The sequence below is a fragment of the Epinephelus lanceolatus genome, chromosome 15 (assembly GCF_041903045.1).
Source record: "Epinephelus lanceolatus isolate andai-2023 chromosome 15, ASM4190304v1, whole genome shotgun sequence".
Lineage (NCBI taxonomy): Eukaryota > Metazoa > Chordata > Actinopteri > Perciformes > Serranidae > Epinephelus > Epinephelus lanceolatus.
The window spans coordinates 9085532-9101995 of record NC_135748.1 but is presented as its reverse complement, the minus strand read 5'-3'; the positions used below and the strand labels follow the sequence as shown (position 1 = coordinate 9101995).

At 39.3% G+C, this 16464-nt stretch overlaps 3 protein-coding genes across 3 annotated transcripts; all 3 read left to right on the top strand.

Moving 5' to 3' along the window:
* The first annotated feature begins 232 nt into the window (after positions 1 to 232).
* cd93 (CD93 molecule) lies at positions 233 to 4897 on the top strand. The gene has a single exon (XM_033642313.2). It carries the CDS (start codon positions 264 to 266, stop codon positions 2112 to 2114), a length of 1851 nt encoding a protein of 616 aa, XP_033498204.2. The 5' UTR covers positions 233 to 263; the 3' UTR covers positions 2115 to 4897.
* Positions 4898 to 5085: 188 nt separating this feature from the next.
* On the top strand, positions 5086 to 7803 carry LOC117266864 (thrombomodulin-like). Its single transcript, XM_033642248.2, has one exon. It carries the CDS (start codon positions 5115 to 5117, stop codon positions 6270 to 6272), a length of 1158 nt encoding a protein of 385 aa, XP_033498139.2. The 5' UTR covers positions 5086 to 5114; the 3' UTR covers positions 6273 to 7803.
* A 122-nt stretch (positions 7804 to 7925) lies between these two features.
* Positions 7926 to 10449, top strand: LOC144466931 (thrombomodulin-like). The gene has a single exon (XM_078174885.1). The coding sequence runs from the start codon at positions 8598 to 8600 to the stop codon at positions 9531 to 9533; it is 936 nt and encodes a 311-aa protein (XP_078031011.1). The 5' UTR covers positions 7926 to 8597; the 3' UTR covers positions 9534 to 10449.
* The last annotated feature ends 6015 nt before the right edge of the window (positions 10450 to 16464 follow it).

Below are 16464 nucleotides of genomic sequence, written 5' to 3'. Positions count from 1 at the left end.
ATCCATTTATAATGTCAAGTTGTGTATGAGACTCTGACCCCTGTATGCTCATGTATTGTAAGGCACCACAATCAAGGGAGTCAGCTTAAATACCTTTAGCCCACTGAGGCCGGAGACATCTGGAGAAGCAGTCAAAACACTGCAGAGCCTGCCATTGTTTTTTTTATTTCAGAACGGAACTGGTCAGCGGGGGAGAAAAAAAAGAACCCATAACTGCTGTTAAACATGGTTTCCGTCTTTAGTTTGTGTCCCAAACAGGATGCATGAGCATGAGTGTTAGTCTCAGCCCTGCACCACTTGTTTTTGGCTATGCATGGAGAACCACATATTGCTCACATTTCACCCAAAATCTCCCAGGGACCTTCTGGATATCAACTAATTTGTTGATCTCTATGGCAATTATGTGGTTGATTTTTCTGCTACAGCTTATCAACAGCTTTGAGGGTTTATCTGGAGCTGAACATGAGACGCTGTGCACCTCTAACGCCTGCTTCACCCTGCATATGAACAGGGTGACCTTTGAGGAGGCCCATCAGAACTGCGACCACAATGGAGGTTATCTGATGACAGTCAGAGACACAGAAGAGGAGGATGTGCTTCGTTTGCTTCTTTCACAGATCCAAGGACAACGTCTGGACAGAGTGTTTAAATTTTGGATTGGATTAAAACTGCACAGAGGGGACTGTGTGCTGCCTGGCAACACTCTCTTTGGGTTTAAGTGGGTATCTGGGGAGGAAGATTCCAGCTACTCCAACTGGGAAAAAGAACCTGTCACCACATGCACAGGAGAGAGATGTGTAAAGGTTGTCTACACTTTATCAGGTGAGAGTCAACTGAAATGGACTGCTGGAGCTTGCAGAAGCCCTGCCTTTTATGCATGTAAGTTTTATTTTAAGGGAATGTGCAAACCTTTGGCTCTACTGGGGCCTGGAGAAATCACCTACACTACGCACTTCTCAGAAGACCCACTAAGAAGTGAAATGCAAGCATTTCCACACGGAACAAATGCTGTTATTTTATGTAGTGATGAACAGCCTCAGTACTCTGTGTGCAATGGGGTGGATGACATTTATCGGTGGACTGTCCCTGGTCCGTTTTGCAAAGCAGGAAAGCAAAATTGTGCAATAAACAATGGCGGATGTAAACATTTGTGCCACCAGGATGCAGACGAGGTTCGATGCTCTTGCAAAGAAGGTTACGACCTGGGTGAGGATGGACTCACTTGCAGGTTTAAAGACTTGTGCGGCGTTGACACCTGTGAGCAACAGTGTGTAATGAGGGAGTCTGGGTATTTCTGCAAATGCTCAGACGGGTTTAAACTTGATGCAAACCAGCGTAACTGCTCTGACATTGACGAGTGCCAGTCAAAAGCCTGTGAGCATCATGTGTGTGTAAATACACACGGCAGTTACAAATGTACATGTAAAGGGGGCTACAAAATGGTTGACGGTAAATGCCATGATATAGATGAGTGCACACAAACAACGTGTGAGCACAGCTGCTCAAACAGTTTGGGATCCTTCTCTTGTTACTGCAATGAAGGCTTCACTTTAGCTGAGAATGGCCGCTCATGTGCAGACATTAATGAATGTGTCAGTAATCCCTGTCTATTCAAATGTGTCAATACTGTGGGCAGCTTCTTGTGCACCTGCCTGCAAGGCTTCCACATGGACACAGATGGATCGACCTGCATTCCAGATATGCCTGAAACATCAGTTGCCACATCAGATGACCAAGCTGAGGAGGAAACACAAGAAAACGTCACCGAGTCCTTAACCAGAACCTCAGTCGAGCTCCAACATCAGTCCCCTCACACTGACGCGCCTCGTCCAGACCTGGTGAATGTCACGCATGGTAATAATCAGAGCAACAGCTCCCTGGTGACAAGTTATGACAAGACAGTTAATTCCAGGGTGATCATCTGTGTCCTCGGTTCAGTCATTCCCCTGTTGCTTTTGATCGCAGTGACTCTGGCTATTGCAATTATCCGATGCAGTCGCTCCAAAAAAGAAGCCAAGAAAAATACCACCACTGACGGCTACTGCTGGGTGTCGTCTGGTTTGGATCCACGTTTAGAGAAACTATATGAGTCCATCTTGACTGATGACCTATGACCTGATGGTGAAGGAGAAGACTGTCTTCAAGGACTATCATGTTTATTTATGTAATTTATGTTCTGTGGTAGGCTGTGTTGTTATCAAATGATCACATATCAAATCACAAATCTTCAAAAAAGTTTTAAAAAAATTAAAAAATATGGCGAGTTTGGCAAGAACTAGCAAATGTAAATATGTATAGGTGTTGGTGCAAATGGCTGTTCTGAAGGGGATGTGAGGGGCTGTGTGTAATGAAGGTGAAAGGGTGTGTAGTGAACTGGACAGGGTGCCAGATAATCCCAGAAAGTTGTACCAGGATGTAATGTTGAAAGTTAGTAATTTAATGTTAAAAGCAATCAGCTAATTATGTAATTTCTCTTGTCGCAACTGGCTTAATTTTTCTGTTATTTTACCAACAGAAATGTTTGAGTCATGTATGTTGCTTCACTCAACCTGTGATCATCTTCTGGAACGTTGTTGTCTTTACTGCTTCTTTTAGATGACACCAAAAGATCACAGGTAAAACCACATGGCAGGATTCAGATTGTCCACTCAGACCTCTAATAACCATTTTTTTCATTTTATTTGTTAAAATGGAGTTTGCACAAATATGTAAATATGATTAAATGCAGGACCGTAGCCATGGAGTCAACATCTAGAGGGCCCATATCTGCTAGAGGGGCCTGCCCCCACCCCACAAAAAAACATTCAAAATTTGAAAACTCATCTCCTATTTTATCATTTATGGTAACAAGAACAGTTCATAACATACAATATGAATACGCAATAAATGAAAGCTGCGACTCCCCCATAGACATGCAGCACAACATGAAGGATTGACACTTTACTCACACTTTAAGTGGGCAACCTGACAATTAAGGAGGTCCCTATTTGCTCAGTTAAGAACTGGTACCTTATAACTGTCAGCGTTTATGTGTTTTTGCAACCCGGTCTCACTCCAAAGGCGTTGAAATCTGGTGCTTGGGCAGTGACTTGTGTCATCAGACACCAAACAAGAGGCCATCCTTACACACCAGCATGGTATGCGGCCAGTCGCCATTATAGTTCAACGGTGCTCGGTGGTGTTGGGGAAATGTGGTGGGACAAGAACAAAAGTTAAGATGGCAAAAGTCCGAGTAGGATGGATTGGAGGGGTGGAGGATGGGTCCAACAAACATTGACTTTCACCCTGGAGAGCAGTGTTTGTGTCCTGTAACTTTATAAAGCCAAACCCTGTTCTTTTTTCCTAAATCCAACCACATGTTTTTGTTGAAGGAAAAAAACATCAATTTGTGACGTAGTGCGTTTATTTTGAAAAAGACTGTAGGTAAATGGTAAATATCCTGTAAAAATGGAAGCGTATTTTGAAGGAAGACTATGCATGTGACAGACAGCAACAGTCAACAACCAACACACCCAGGGTACCTTGCATATCATATTCTGACATGGAAACCCCACGACCAAACGTCGATATGTAACGAAGTCAGACTGAGAATGTGTTGGTTTTTTGTGATCTTGGTGTTGAGGACAATTTTCAGTTTGTGTTCTTCCTTTGTGACTTAAAGAATCACTTGTTTGAAAAATAAAATAGAGTTGAGGAGCCCTGATTTGTTTTGGTCTCCTGAAGGTTGTATGTTAAGTTGGCTTATTAAAAGGGAAGTGTGCAAATTTTAAAAATTCCTTCATGTTATTCCTACAGTCTAAGACAGTCCAAAAATATAGGGAAAAATGAACAACTCTCTCAGAAATCCAAAAACTAGAGTGGTAAAACTCAGATTTGTGATGTCATAGGAAGTCTGGAGCTGCTCCACAGACAGTGAATGGTGAAAGATGGTCTAGATGACACTGAGAGCACTCAGGGGAATATTTTGAGTATATGGGTGCATTTTCTGTTTCACAGCTGAGAACACTACAATAGAATAAAGCTTGTTTGTGTATAAAAAAAAGAAAAATACATTCTGTGGGTCCACAAAATCAGGCTCCCATTCACTGTGTATGGAGCAGCTCCAGACTTTATCCCCTATGACATCACAACTGTGAGACTTCCTACTCTCGTTTCTGGCTTTGAGAGAGAAAAGATCATGTTCACATAGATTAATTGAACTTTCACAGGCCACAGGAATAACATATTGGAATCCTTAATTTAGGTGGCCTTCCCGTTTAATGAGGTGATTTTTGTCTCAGCAAGAGTCATAGCAAATGCATGGAAACCATTGCGACTTTTGTTTGACAGTAAATGACATGACATGTTTGGTATGTTTTCTTACTGAATTTGTGGAGCTGTATGTTAGACTGCTCGTGATGCTAATCTGGTTGTTGCCTAGTGGACCATATTGTGCATGACACCAAAATCAGTCACTGGACAAATCTCCTGCAGACCAGCAGTGCATGGCAACAAGGGCGTAGGGTTTGTTTCAGTATTGGTGGGGTGGCACATTTGAAATGGGGGATGAACATTTTGGGCATCAAACACTTGATTTTCTGCATTCTGATGCATTCTAATGCAACACTTTACCTTTTCTGCATTGATTTTTGTTGTAAATGTCTTTACATTACCAATGCATGGTAATACTAGGACCGGCTGTAATAATAATGGACATTTGTTGAGTTTATTTATGATTATGATTAAATCTGCTTTTTTTTTTGAGCATGTTGAATATTGGTGTTCCACGCAATATGTAAGTACTGTTTTGATGTAATGATAAACACATGTACATCAGAGTATGGAATCAATATACTGTATATTATGTGATGATTAAGTTGTGCTTTGAGTCAAAAACGAAATAAATATATTGTTCTGACATATGAATACATTTGTTTTCCTGTTTTACATTATAGAGATCCCTTTCCTCACCAAACTTGGAAAAACACAGTAATCCAACGTTATCTCATTTCCTTCCTGTCTTTAACCCTGTCATTGTCCTGTGGGGTGTTGCATCCGGAGTAGGTAGCCCCTGGCTCTAAACCCTTCATAAATGTAGCCAGCCAGCATTGTAAGATGATCTACTGCACAACATCATGGCCTGCTTGCAACTGACAGCCTCTGTGTTGATGAAGATAATGACAGTGACTGTTTCCATGTGTGTGATTTTTGTCTTGTCTATTCAGACAGGATTTGCTGCGACGCAGACTGGTTACTGTAGGCCTTTCTGTACTGGGAGTGACTGCATAACTGTAAACCAAGACAGAGTGGATTTTCAAACAGCTGAGGAGGCTTGCCGTCACAGGGACGGAGAACTAATGACATTTCAGTCCAAGACAGATTTGACCACCCTTAACATTTTGAGTCAAGAATTGCATGGAGACTTCTGGATTGGACTGCGTTTACCAGCTGCCGCCTGCAGCAACCTTTCAGCTCCACTGAGAGGCTATGAGTGGACCTCTGGTGGTGTGCAAAGGAGCTTTACCCCAGCCTCCAGCACCTGGAAAGACAGCGTTACCATCTGCTCTCCAGGCTGTGTGTCACTTTCAAAGGATCAAAAGTGGACAGAGAGGCCGTGCACAGACAAAGCTGAGGGCTTTCTGTGCAAAACAAAGCATAAAGATGCATGCCAGGCACAAGAATTATCAGGACCAAAGGTTATCCAGAGCTCTGAAGGCTGTTCACATGGTCCTTGTGAGCATACATGCAAAGATGTGAAAGGAGGTTATATATGCTCTTGTTACAAAGGATATATCCCCGACAGCAAGAACCCTGTGCAGTGCAAATTGCACTGTGATCAACAGAAATGTCCCGCAGTATGTGACAGACACACTGACAGCGCATGCTTCTGTCCTGATGGCTTTGTAATAAGCGGTGCATTTTGCGAGGACATTAATGAATGCACAAGTAACTCATGCCAGCATGAGTGTAAAAACACTTTTGGAAGTTTTGTGTGCTCCTGCAGAGAGGGATTTGTACTTAAAAATCAGGTCAAATGTGTCAAAGCGGGCAGTCAGAGTTTAGTTGTCACAACTCCTGCCGTCACAGGTTTTGTCAAACTGGCCACCAATAATCGCACACTGAAGGGTTCCTCTGCGCCTGCTGGGGGTTTTGTCTGGGTATGGATTTTGATTGTAGTGGCTGTGTTGGTGCTGATATGTGTGATAAGGTTCTATGCTGTTAAGCGTCAGAAGCACAGAGAACAAAACTCCACCCAGCAGTCTGCTGCTCCTGTGGACAATATTGAGTGTTAAATTCAATCCAAAATAGAATGATCACCAACTCCACTGTTTGCTTTAGCATTCAGAGATTGGGAGAGTCCATCACTTTTATCAGACGGCTGCAGAAGGTAACTTCCCAGATGAAACTCTTTTGAGTTTTAATGTTATTATTACTGTTATGAGTACATTTGAAATGAAGGGAGTAGGAGTTCTTGCAGATGTGGATGGAGGAGGCCGATCAGTTTCTTAGATTCATAATTAAAAGCAGCACCTTATTAAAATATCATTAAAAATCTTTTCAGATTTTACTTGTATATAAATACAAACAGTATTATGCAGTGTTAGCATATAGGACATATTTTCAGGTTGCAGGTGGAGCTGAGACGTCGTTTTTATAAACTGCTTGGTAGTTGGGAAATGCTCTCATTTTATGAGCTTAGGATACACTCTAGAAAATAAATCATGGGGTTTGTGGGTAACACCTAAACAAGTTATTCAGCAGAAAAAATAGTTACAGTAAAGTGTTTAAATCAGTTGACAACTTTACAAAAAAAAAAAAAAAAGTTAGTCAAAATCAAAAACATTTTTTAAATTTTCGAGGAAATAAAATAAGTTAGAGTATCATAAATAAAATAGTTTGACACTAAACTTCATCACAACTTTTGGATAAATATTGAGTTTGTTCAACTTGATTATGCTTTTCGAGGTCAAAGAAAATCATGTTGGTTGTACTAAACTAATTGAGTTTGTCAGATTATAGAAGACTCAAAGGATTTAGGATAGGAACCAGTGGATTCTTTTTTCATAGTGTGTATGCTAACTATGCTGTGTAAAATGCTAACATGCAAAGCAGTCATTAAGGAAGACTTCATCCATAAAATGACCATGTTACATGAGTTAGTCATGCCATGTTACCTTGAATTCCTAAATAAAAATTTGTTTTTCTCACATGTTGATTTACTGACATGGATTTTTGCTAAAACCTCACTAAAAATACATGTGTTTGGAAAGTATTGAGCTTACGACTGGATAAATGAGACTTGGATTATACTTCGTAAGTTGTGTGAGAGTTTGTAAACAGATGTTTTGATATAGTTTTTCTGTTGTTAAAGGCGAACCCCAGTCCATCAATAAATCAGTATCTTCACAGTTTTCCATGGAGGCATGCAAAGAAACCAAAGTGTTCTTAACAAATTCATAGTCACATGGCAAGACTGATTTACAAATGGTTGTTTTGGGGGTAAAATATTTCCATACGTAAAACCGTCAGACAAACAGTCGGCAGGAATCAAGCAAAAAGTAAAATGGAGTTAAGCAGAGAAAAGTCTCAGGGAAAATGCAACGCCTTAAAATGTAAATGTAAATGTACTGTGTCCTTTTCAACACTGACTTTCTCTTCTCTTCATAGAGTAAACATTGATATGTGTGCATGCGCATTCAACTGTGAAATGTAAGTTTTGATGATTGATATGATCTTTAATAAGGGTGAAAAGAGAGTGGTTTTATGTGTCTTTTTGTGATCTTGTAAGTCATGAAATTAAAATCTGAATTCATTCTTTCATAATAAGAGTTCACTGCTTGTTCTCTTAGCGCCATCTGCTGTTCCTCTGAACAAACTGATGAAAAGAGGGGAAACAGTTACGTAACATTCAAACACGTGGCTCCCTGATTTCCTAACAAACCCTTTCATGTTGAAATCAGGTGAAGCTCTAAAGCACATATGACATGTTAGATCTGCATGCTTCTTTTAAGTCAGTCATATTAACATCTGTGCTGTTTTTTAACTAGATTTAAAAAAAAAAAGATTAAGAACAATATATTGTCAACCTCTATGCTAAACTTCAGCAAAACCATGGCCTCTAAATGTGGAGAAAATTTTGTGGACAGATCAACTGACTGACAGAGTGAGCTACAGAGCTGCTAGTCGCAGCTAAGAATAGGGTTTCAGGGCGCAGTTTTTGTTCACGCCGGTGCACTGTTATGACTCAATGTGACGTGTTTATGTCATTAAATACACCTGTGCTTTTTTTCCCTGCTATGACAAGTCATATTGTCCTCTGTAAGAAATATGGCCTATTGCATCATTTCTATTGCATCATTTCTGTGTTAAATGTTGTCATCTGGTTTCAATTCAGCGTTTACATTTCATCAGCCTTGTGTCCAAATTTCAAATTAAAAGTCAGTCAGTGGTTTTCTGTACAGTTTCACCATGACATCTGACTTAAACGAAACCAGTGACTCAGACAGCCTTATATGCTTGGGCAGGTCATTCCAGGGCCCCCTGGTTGCAAAAGCTCTGTCCCCTTGAGTCTTCAGCCTGGACTCTAGGAGGCTTGCCGTCACAGGGACGGAGAACTAATGACATTTCCGTCCAAGACAGATTTGACCACCCTTAACATTTTGAGTCAAGAATTGCATGGAGACTTCTGGATTGGACTGCGTTTACCAGCTGCCGCCTGCAGCAACCTTTCAGCTCCACTGAGAGGCTATGAGTGGACCTCTGGTGGTGTGCAAAGGAGCTTTACCCCAGCCTCCAGCACCTGGAAAGACAGCGTTACCATCTGCTCTCCAGGCTGTGTGTCACTTTCAAAGGATCAAAAGTGGACAGAGAGGCCGTGCACAGACAAAGCTGAGGGCTTTCTGTGCAAAACAAAGCATAAAGATGCATGCCAGGCACAAGAATTATCAGGACCAAAGGTTATCCAGAGCTCTGAAGGCTGTTCACATGGTCCTTGTGAGCATACATGCAAAGATGTGAAAGGAGGTTATATATGCTCTTGTTACAAAGGATATATCCCCGACAGCAAGAACCCTGTGCGGTGCAAATTGCACTGTGATCAACAGAAATGTCCCGCAGTATGTGACAGACACACTGACAGCGCATGCTTCTGTCCTGATGGCTTTGTAATAAGCGGTGCATTTTGCGAGGACATTAATGAATGCACAAGTAACTCATGCCAGCATGAGTGTAAAAACACTTTTGGAAGTTTTGTGTGCTCCTGCAGAGAGGGATTTGTACTTAAAAATCAGGTCAAATGTGTCAAAGCGGGCAGTCAGAGTTTAGTTGTCACAACTCCTGCCGTCACAGGTTTTGTCAAACTGGCCACCAATAATCGCACACTGAAGGGTTCCTCTGCGCCTGCTGGGGGTTTTGTCTGGGTATGGATTTTGATTGTAGTGGCTGTGTTGGTGCTGATATGTGTGATAAGGTTCTATGCTGTTAAGCGTCAGAAGCACAGAGAACAAAACTCCACCCAGCAGTCTGCTGCTCCTGTGGACAATATTGAGTGTTAAATTCAATCCAAAATAGAATGATCACCAACTCCACTGTTTGCTTTAGCATTCAGAGATTGGGAGAGTCCATCACTTTTATCAGACGGCTGCAGAAGGTAACTTCCCAGATGAAACTCTTTTGAGTTTTAATGTTATTATTACTGTTATGAGTACATTTGAAATGAAGGGAGTAGGAGTTCTTGCAGATGTGGATGGAGGAGGCCGATCAGTTTCTTAGATTCATAATTAAAAGCAGCACCTTATTAAAATATCATTAAAAATCTTTTCAGATTTTACTTGTATATAAATACAAACAGTATTATGCAGTGTTAGCATATAGGACATATTTTCAGGTTGCAGGTGGAGCTGAGACGTCGTTTTTATAAACTGCTTGGTAGTTGGGAAATGCTCTCATTTTATGAGCTTAGGATACACTCTAGAAAATAAATCATGGGGTTTGTGGGTAACACCTAAACAAGTTATTCAGCAGAAAAAATAGTTACAGTAAAGTGTTTAAATCAGTTGACAACTTTACAAAAAAAAAAAAAAAGTTAGTCAAAATCAAAAACATTTTTTAAATTTTCGAGGAAATAAAATAAGTTAGAGTATCATAAATAAAATAGTTTGACACTAAACTTCATCACAACTTTTGGATAAATATTGAGTTTGTTCAACTTGATTATGCTTTTCGAGGTCAAAGAAAATCATGTTGGCTGTACTAAACTAATTGGGTTTGTCAGATTATAGAAGACTCAAAGGATTTAGGATAGGAACCAGTGGATTCTTTTTTCATAGTGTGTATGCTAACTATGCTGTGTAAAATGCTAACATGCAAAGCAGTCATTAAGGAAGACTTCATCCATAAAATGACCATGTTACATGAGTTAGTCATGCCATGTTACCTTGAATTCCTAAATAAAAATTTGTTTTTCTCACATGTTGATTTACTGACATGGATTTTTGCTAAAACCTCACTAAAAATACATGTGTTTGGAAAGTATTGAGCTTACGACTGGATAAATGAGACTTGGATTATACTTCGTAAGTTGTGTGAGAGTTTGTAAACAGATGTTTTGATATAGTTTTTCTGTTGTTAAAGGCGAACCCCAGTCCATCAATAAATCAGTATCTTCACAGTTTTCCATGGAGGCATGCAAAGAAACCAAAGTGTTCTTAACAAATTCATAGTCACATGGCAAGACTGATTTACAAATGGTTGTTTTGGGGGTAAAATATTTCCATACGTAAAACCGTCAGACAAACAGTCGGCAGGAATCAAGCAAAAAGTAAAATGGAGTTAAGCAGAGAAAAGTCTCAGGGAAAATGCAACGCCTTAAAATGTAAATGTAAATGTACTGTGTCCTTTTCAACACTGACTTTCTCTTCTCTTCATAGAGTAAACATTGATATGTGTGCATGCGCATTCAACTGTGAAATGTAAGTTTTGATGATTGATATGATCTTTAATAAGGGTGAAAAGAGAGTGGTTTTATGTGTCTTTTTGTGATCTTGTAAGTCATGAAATTAAAATCTGAATTCATTCTTTCATAATAAGAGTTCACTGCTTGTTCTCTTAGCGCCATCTGCTGTTCCTCTGAACAAACTGATGAAAAGAGGGGAAACAGTTACGTAACATTCAAACACGTGGCTCCCTGATTTCCTAACAAACCCTTTCATGTTGAAATCAGGTGAAGCTCTAAAGCACATATGACATGTTAGATCTGCATGCTTCTTTTAAGTCAGTCATATTAACATCTGTGCTGTTTTTTAACTAGATTTAAAAAAAAAAGATTAAGAACAATATATTGTCAACCTCTATGCTAAACTTCAGCAAAACCATGGCCTCTAAATGTGGAGAAAATTTTGTGGACAGATCAACTGACTGACAGAGTGAGCTACAGAGCTGCTAGTCGCAGCTAAGAATAGGGTTTCAGGGCGCAGTTTTTGTTCACGCCGGTGCACTGTTATGACTCAATGTGACGTGTTTATGTCATTAAATACACCTGTGCTTTTTTTCCCTGCTATGACAAGTCATATTGTCCTCTGTAAGAAATATGGCCTATTGCATCATTTCTATTGCATCATTTCTGTGTTAAATGTTGTCATCTGGTTTCAATTCAGCGTTTACATTTCATCAGCCTTGTGTCCAAATTTCAAATTAAAAGTCAGTCAGTGGTTTTCTGTACAGTTTCACCATGACATCTGACTTAAACGAAACCAGTGACTCAGACAGCCTTATATGCTCGGGCAGGTCATTCCAGGGCCTCGGGGCCCTGGCTGCAAAAGCTCTGTCCCCTTGAGTCTTCAGCCTGGACTCTAGGACAAGCAGAAGACCTCTGCCCGAGGATCTCAAACTACGCAGAGGTTCATAGGGTACTAACAGGTCTGAAATGCAATGTGGAGCCAGGCCATGAAGAACTGAAAGTAATTAATAAGATTTTAAAGTCAATAGTAAAACAAACAGGGAGCCAGTGTAAACAGGCTAAAACTGGTGTGGCTGAGTTCTGAACAATCTGAAGACGTTGAAAATGTGCCATGAGTTCAACAGTTATGATGGATTCTCTTTGATAGTCTGATAAATTAAGTTCATTATCCAACAGAGTAAAGGAAGTTCATTATGCCAAAGAAAGGCACTCTTGCACTTCAGCCAAAAAAAAAAAAACCCTGGATCGGTGCTCACAGCACAGGGCAAAATAGTAGACACTAAATCAAGTGGGTCACTTCAAAAAATGACTGAACCCAAATGAAAGGAGGCTGGAGCACTCGATAAAATTGCAGAGCTTTTAATAAGGTGCAGACAAACTGATGTTTCAACGCTACTGTGTCTTCTTCAGAGTCAAACAGGTATTGATAGAACAATGGCAGTTAAATACACACATCCTGAAACCAAACGGTCTCTCATTGGAAAATGAGGATGATTGGAAATTAACCAATCCTGTTGAGGCACTCATCAGACAGAGGGTGTAAAGAATCAGCAATCCAAAAGAGAAACCACACCCACAAAGAATAATGAAAAAAATAATAAAATAAAATAAAAATAAAAATACCAACAACCTAAAGATATACCCCGATGTTGTACAGAAAACATGAAAAACTCAATTCTTCATTCAGTCCATGCGGTTCAACAGTGTTCAACGTATAAATCCAATAAGCTTCTCTTCTGAGGAGTTTGTTGAAAATATCTGCACCCCTCTGTGGGGGGGAGACTTCTTCGATGCCGTAGAAGCGGAGAGAAGCACAAGAACCGTGATTAGCTTTAACATAATGGCATGCTATCGCCTAATCCATGTTATGTTTGCGAATAGCAGCCTATGTTCAGCTATCCTGGCTTTAAGAGGGCGTTTGGTCTGTCCCACATAAACCTTACTGCATGGACATTTCAGAATGTAAATAACATGGGTAGTGCTGCAGTTGATAAATGAATTAATTGTGTACTTTTTTGCAGACGAGCGCTTGGATTTATCCAGAAGGTTGGACCAGTCAGTGTGCGCCGCCCTGGAGTTCATTATGCTTTTATGTTTTATACAGATTGTGTAGAATCTTACTTTTTCTCAATCAGTTTCAGATTCAGTTTTACTGAGTTTCGTAAGTGCTATATCGTAGGCAACTGGCTTGCGTTTCTTGAAGACATTTCGCCTCTCATCCAAGACGCTTCTTCAGTTCTAAATGACTGGTACGAAGGTGCAGCCTAAAACAGCTCACATGGTGGCCAGGTGGGTCAACGACTCACATTGTGACCTTAACGACTGTGAAACTAAGAGCTCACATGTGACCCTAACGACTCTGCAAGGGTTCCCACCCACACAGGGTTTATAGCCTGCAACTTCGTACCAGTCATTTAGAACCGAAGAAGCTTCTTGGATGAGAGGCGAAATGTCTTCAAGAAAGGCGAGCAAGTCCAGTTGCCTACAATATAGCACCTATGATTACCATGACCTAGATGACTGAGAATCTTCACCGACAAGTTTTACTGAGAGTAACATGTTGAAAGTGACTTATGTTCAGGCTTTTGCCTTTTGCATTATCTGCCTTAAAACATCTTAACTACCGACTGAATAAACAGTACCCACTTCCTGTTTTGTACACGAAAGCATTTCACCAGTTGTATACAAATACAGTGTTGATGCTTTTGGACAGATTACAGTACTGATCCATATGGCCAGGTGGACTGTAACTTCTTTATGTTACTGATTTGACACACTGCTCTCATTAGTTTTACATTCTGGGATTTCTTCGTCTATTTTACGGAGGGAGGACTAAAAATGAAGAACCAGAGAAGGACAGTTAACAAAGCATGAGTGCTCGGCACCTTGTGCTTTTTGTCTTTTTTTGCCTTCTGTTTGTCCGTTTTTGTTTCTTTCTCTCTTCCTGTGTGTTGTCCATGATGAGCTGCTCATAGTGCAGTTTTGCAGAGCTGTGCAAATAGTATGGTATTTACTAACAATTTAAATGTTTGAGATCCCTCGTTCTCTTCATCTGTCATACAGTATCACAGCAGGATATATTGTTGCAGTTCCCTACAGTTGCCACCAGATGTTACTATAGAGACATATTCTACTGATTGCTCCTGACAAACCACTAAGTACTAATGACAGCCTATTTAAAATAACTGACAGCAGCAAGGCCACTCCCTGAAGTTCCACAAACAAAGAGTAGTTCAGTCCTCAAGCAAGTCAACTGTGAGTGACCTACAAAATCCCATTAGTAAACCCCTAGTTATCTATCCAGGGGGAGACTTTGACCATCATTGAGTGCTGCCTTTATCTCACAGGGGTCTATATATGTGTTTTTCTCTTTTCTCCCAGAAAAGAAACACACGATAAGACTGCTTGTAAACAGGAATCTCAGTGTGTAGTCAGTGAGGAGGCTCCAACGACTTTGATCAGACACACAGGTGTGACACTGCCAAGGAACAAACACCACAGAAAACATGAATGTGTATATGAGTGGTGACAGAATTATCTTTAATAAACATTGTGATAATATTACAAATTAAAACAATGATAACGGATTTATAAAGCCATAGTCCAAATCAATTTAACTAGCCCAACTGCAGCAGGAAGAATTAGGTTGGTTGTGCTGGCTCTGTACTATGGAAGCAAAAGAGACATACTTGTTTAAATTTTAAGACCACTGAATTAATAGGATTGAAGTGTTTTACTTAAAAAAAAAAAACAAAAAAAAAAACATGTATCTAAATTAACTTGGTCGGAATTCACAACCTTGACATATCAATATCTTGTTTTCTTTTTCAACCCGACTTTTGTAGGTCTAAATATAACCAATCAATTTTAACTGATTTTCTATTTTATTTTATTTTATTTTTTTTTTGCACTGGATTTAAATCAAATTTTAGCATTCTGAATCAACTTTTAATTTATTTTATTTGGGACCTTAAATTTTTGGATCTGAATTTCACCAATAGAATTTAACAGATTTTCTATTTCAATGTCTTTCAATTTGAACTTTTACATGAATCCATTATTTTATGTTATTTTATTTTATTCTGAAACTTACATTTTTGGATCTGAATTTGTGAACAATGAAAAAATGGATATTTTAATTCAGATTATAAAATTGCAAATCAAGAAATGTAAAAAATGATTTCAAAAAACAGGTTCAGGTTGATCAAATTTAATTCAAATTCAGGTTTAAAAATAGCATATTTACATTGAAACTCAATTTGATTGGTCAAATTAAGATCTAAAAAAATCAAGGTAAAATATTTAAAGAAATTGAAGAAATTTCATATATCCATTGAATTCAGAACAAATAAATTCAAATACATTGTTTTCTAAGTAAAATATTTCACTGCTATGAATTCAGTGGTGTCTACATTTCAATAGTAAGTATTCATTGGCTGTTTAGATTCAGATACTTGTGTCTCTTATTTGCTTCCACAGGGTCAGAAGGTCAAAAAAGTATCAGTGTAGGGTCAGATAAACAGTGCGGGAATTGCAGCTGTTTATTCTACAAATTTTCATAGACTAAAATATATTCAACAATAAACTTATAAAATAAAATGTTAACATGTCTGAGCAAATAAAACCCTCCTCAGTGGTTCAGATGAGTGTATTAAAGTGGCCAAAATCATGCAAAAACAAAATACCAAGTTCCAAAATGGCCGTGTCATCTGTCTTGCAATATTATTTCATATGTATTACTCATTTGGAGTTTTTAAATGAACATCTTGCTAGAACATTTTGTTTGTTTGCCCAGCCCTAAAACACACAGTTTGTGTCAGTTGCCTAATTATACACATTATATGGTTACATAAGCCACACAAAGAACATGTGAACACATGCATGCAGTTATAAGTCAGGGTTCCCAGTTAAACCCATAAGACATGGCCCTCAGTGGATAAATTATTGACACCACAACTATTACTAGTGGAAGTGGACTTGTAGACCACCATGTGACCTCATTCTGCCATGGTTTGTGTCCCCTGGAAAATAAGTGAGTATGTGACTAACAGAGAACATATTGTAAAGTAGGAGTGTGGTGTTGATAAGACTGGGTGGTACAAACCTAACCTGGATGGCACCGGCTGTAGCTGACACAACCTCAACTCTGCCAGTAAATACACAGTCCTTTGTGAGCTCAATCAGCCAATCACAACAGGAGGAGTTCCCTTTCTGGGAGGGAGAAAAAAAAGGACGACTTGTTGCCTTGCGTGTGTGTGGCAGACACGCTCTGAGATAATCTTAATTTGCTCACATTTACATTGCTTTGTTCTTAATTGGTGACAAAAATACTTTAATAATATATATATAATACTTTAATATGACAGGGTGGCGCACATTAACACAAGTCATGATGTGATGGCACCTGGTAGCCTAAAAACATGCAGGTTTCTCTTTAGAAATATGTCCCATTTTAGCTAATTTTTTGGCCCATTTTACCTGCATGCACTAAGTATTCAATCAAAACCATTTCCCATAAAAAGTAAAGT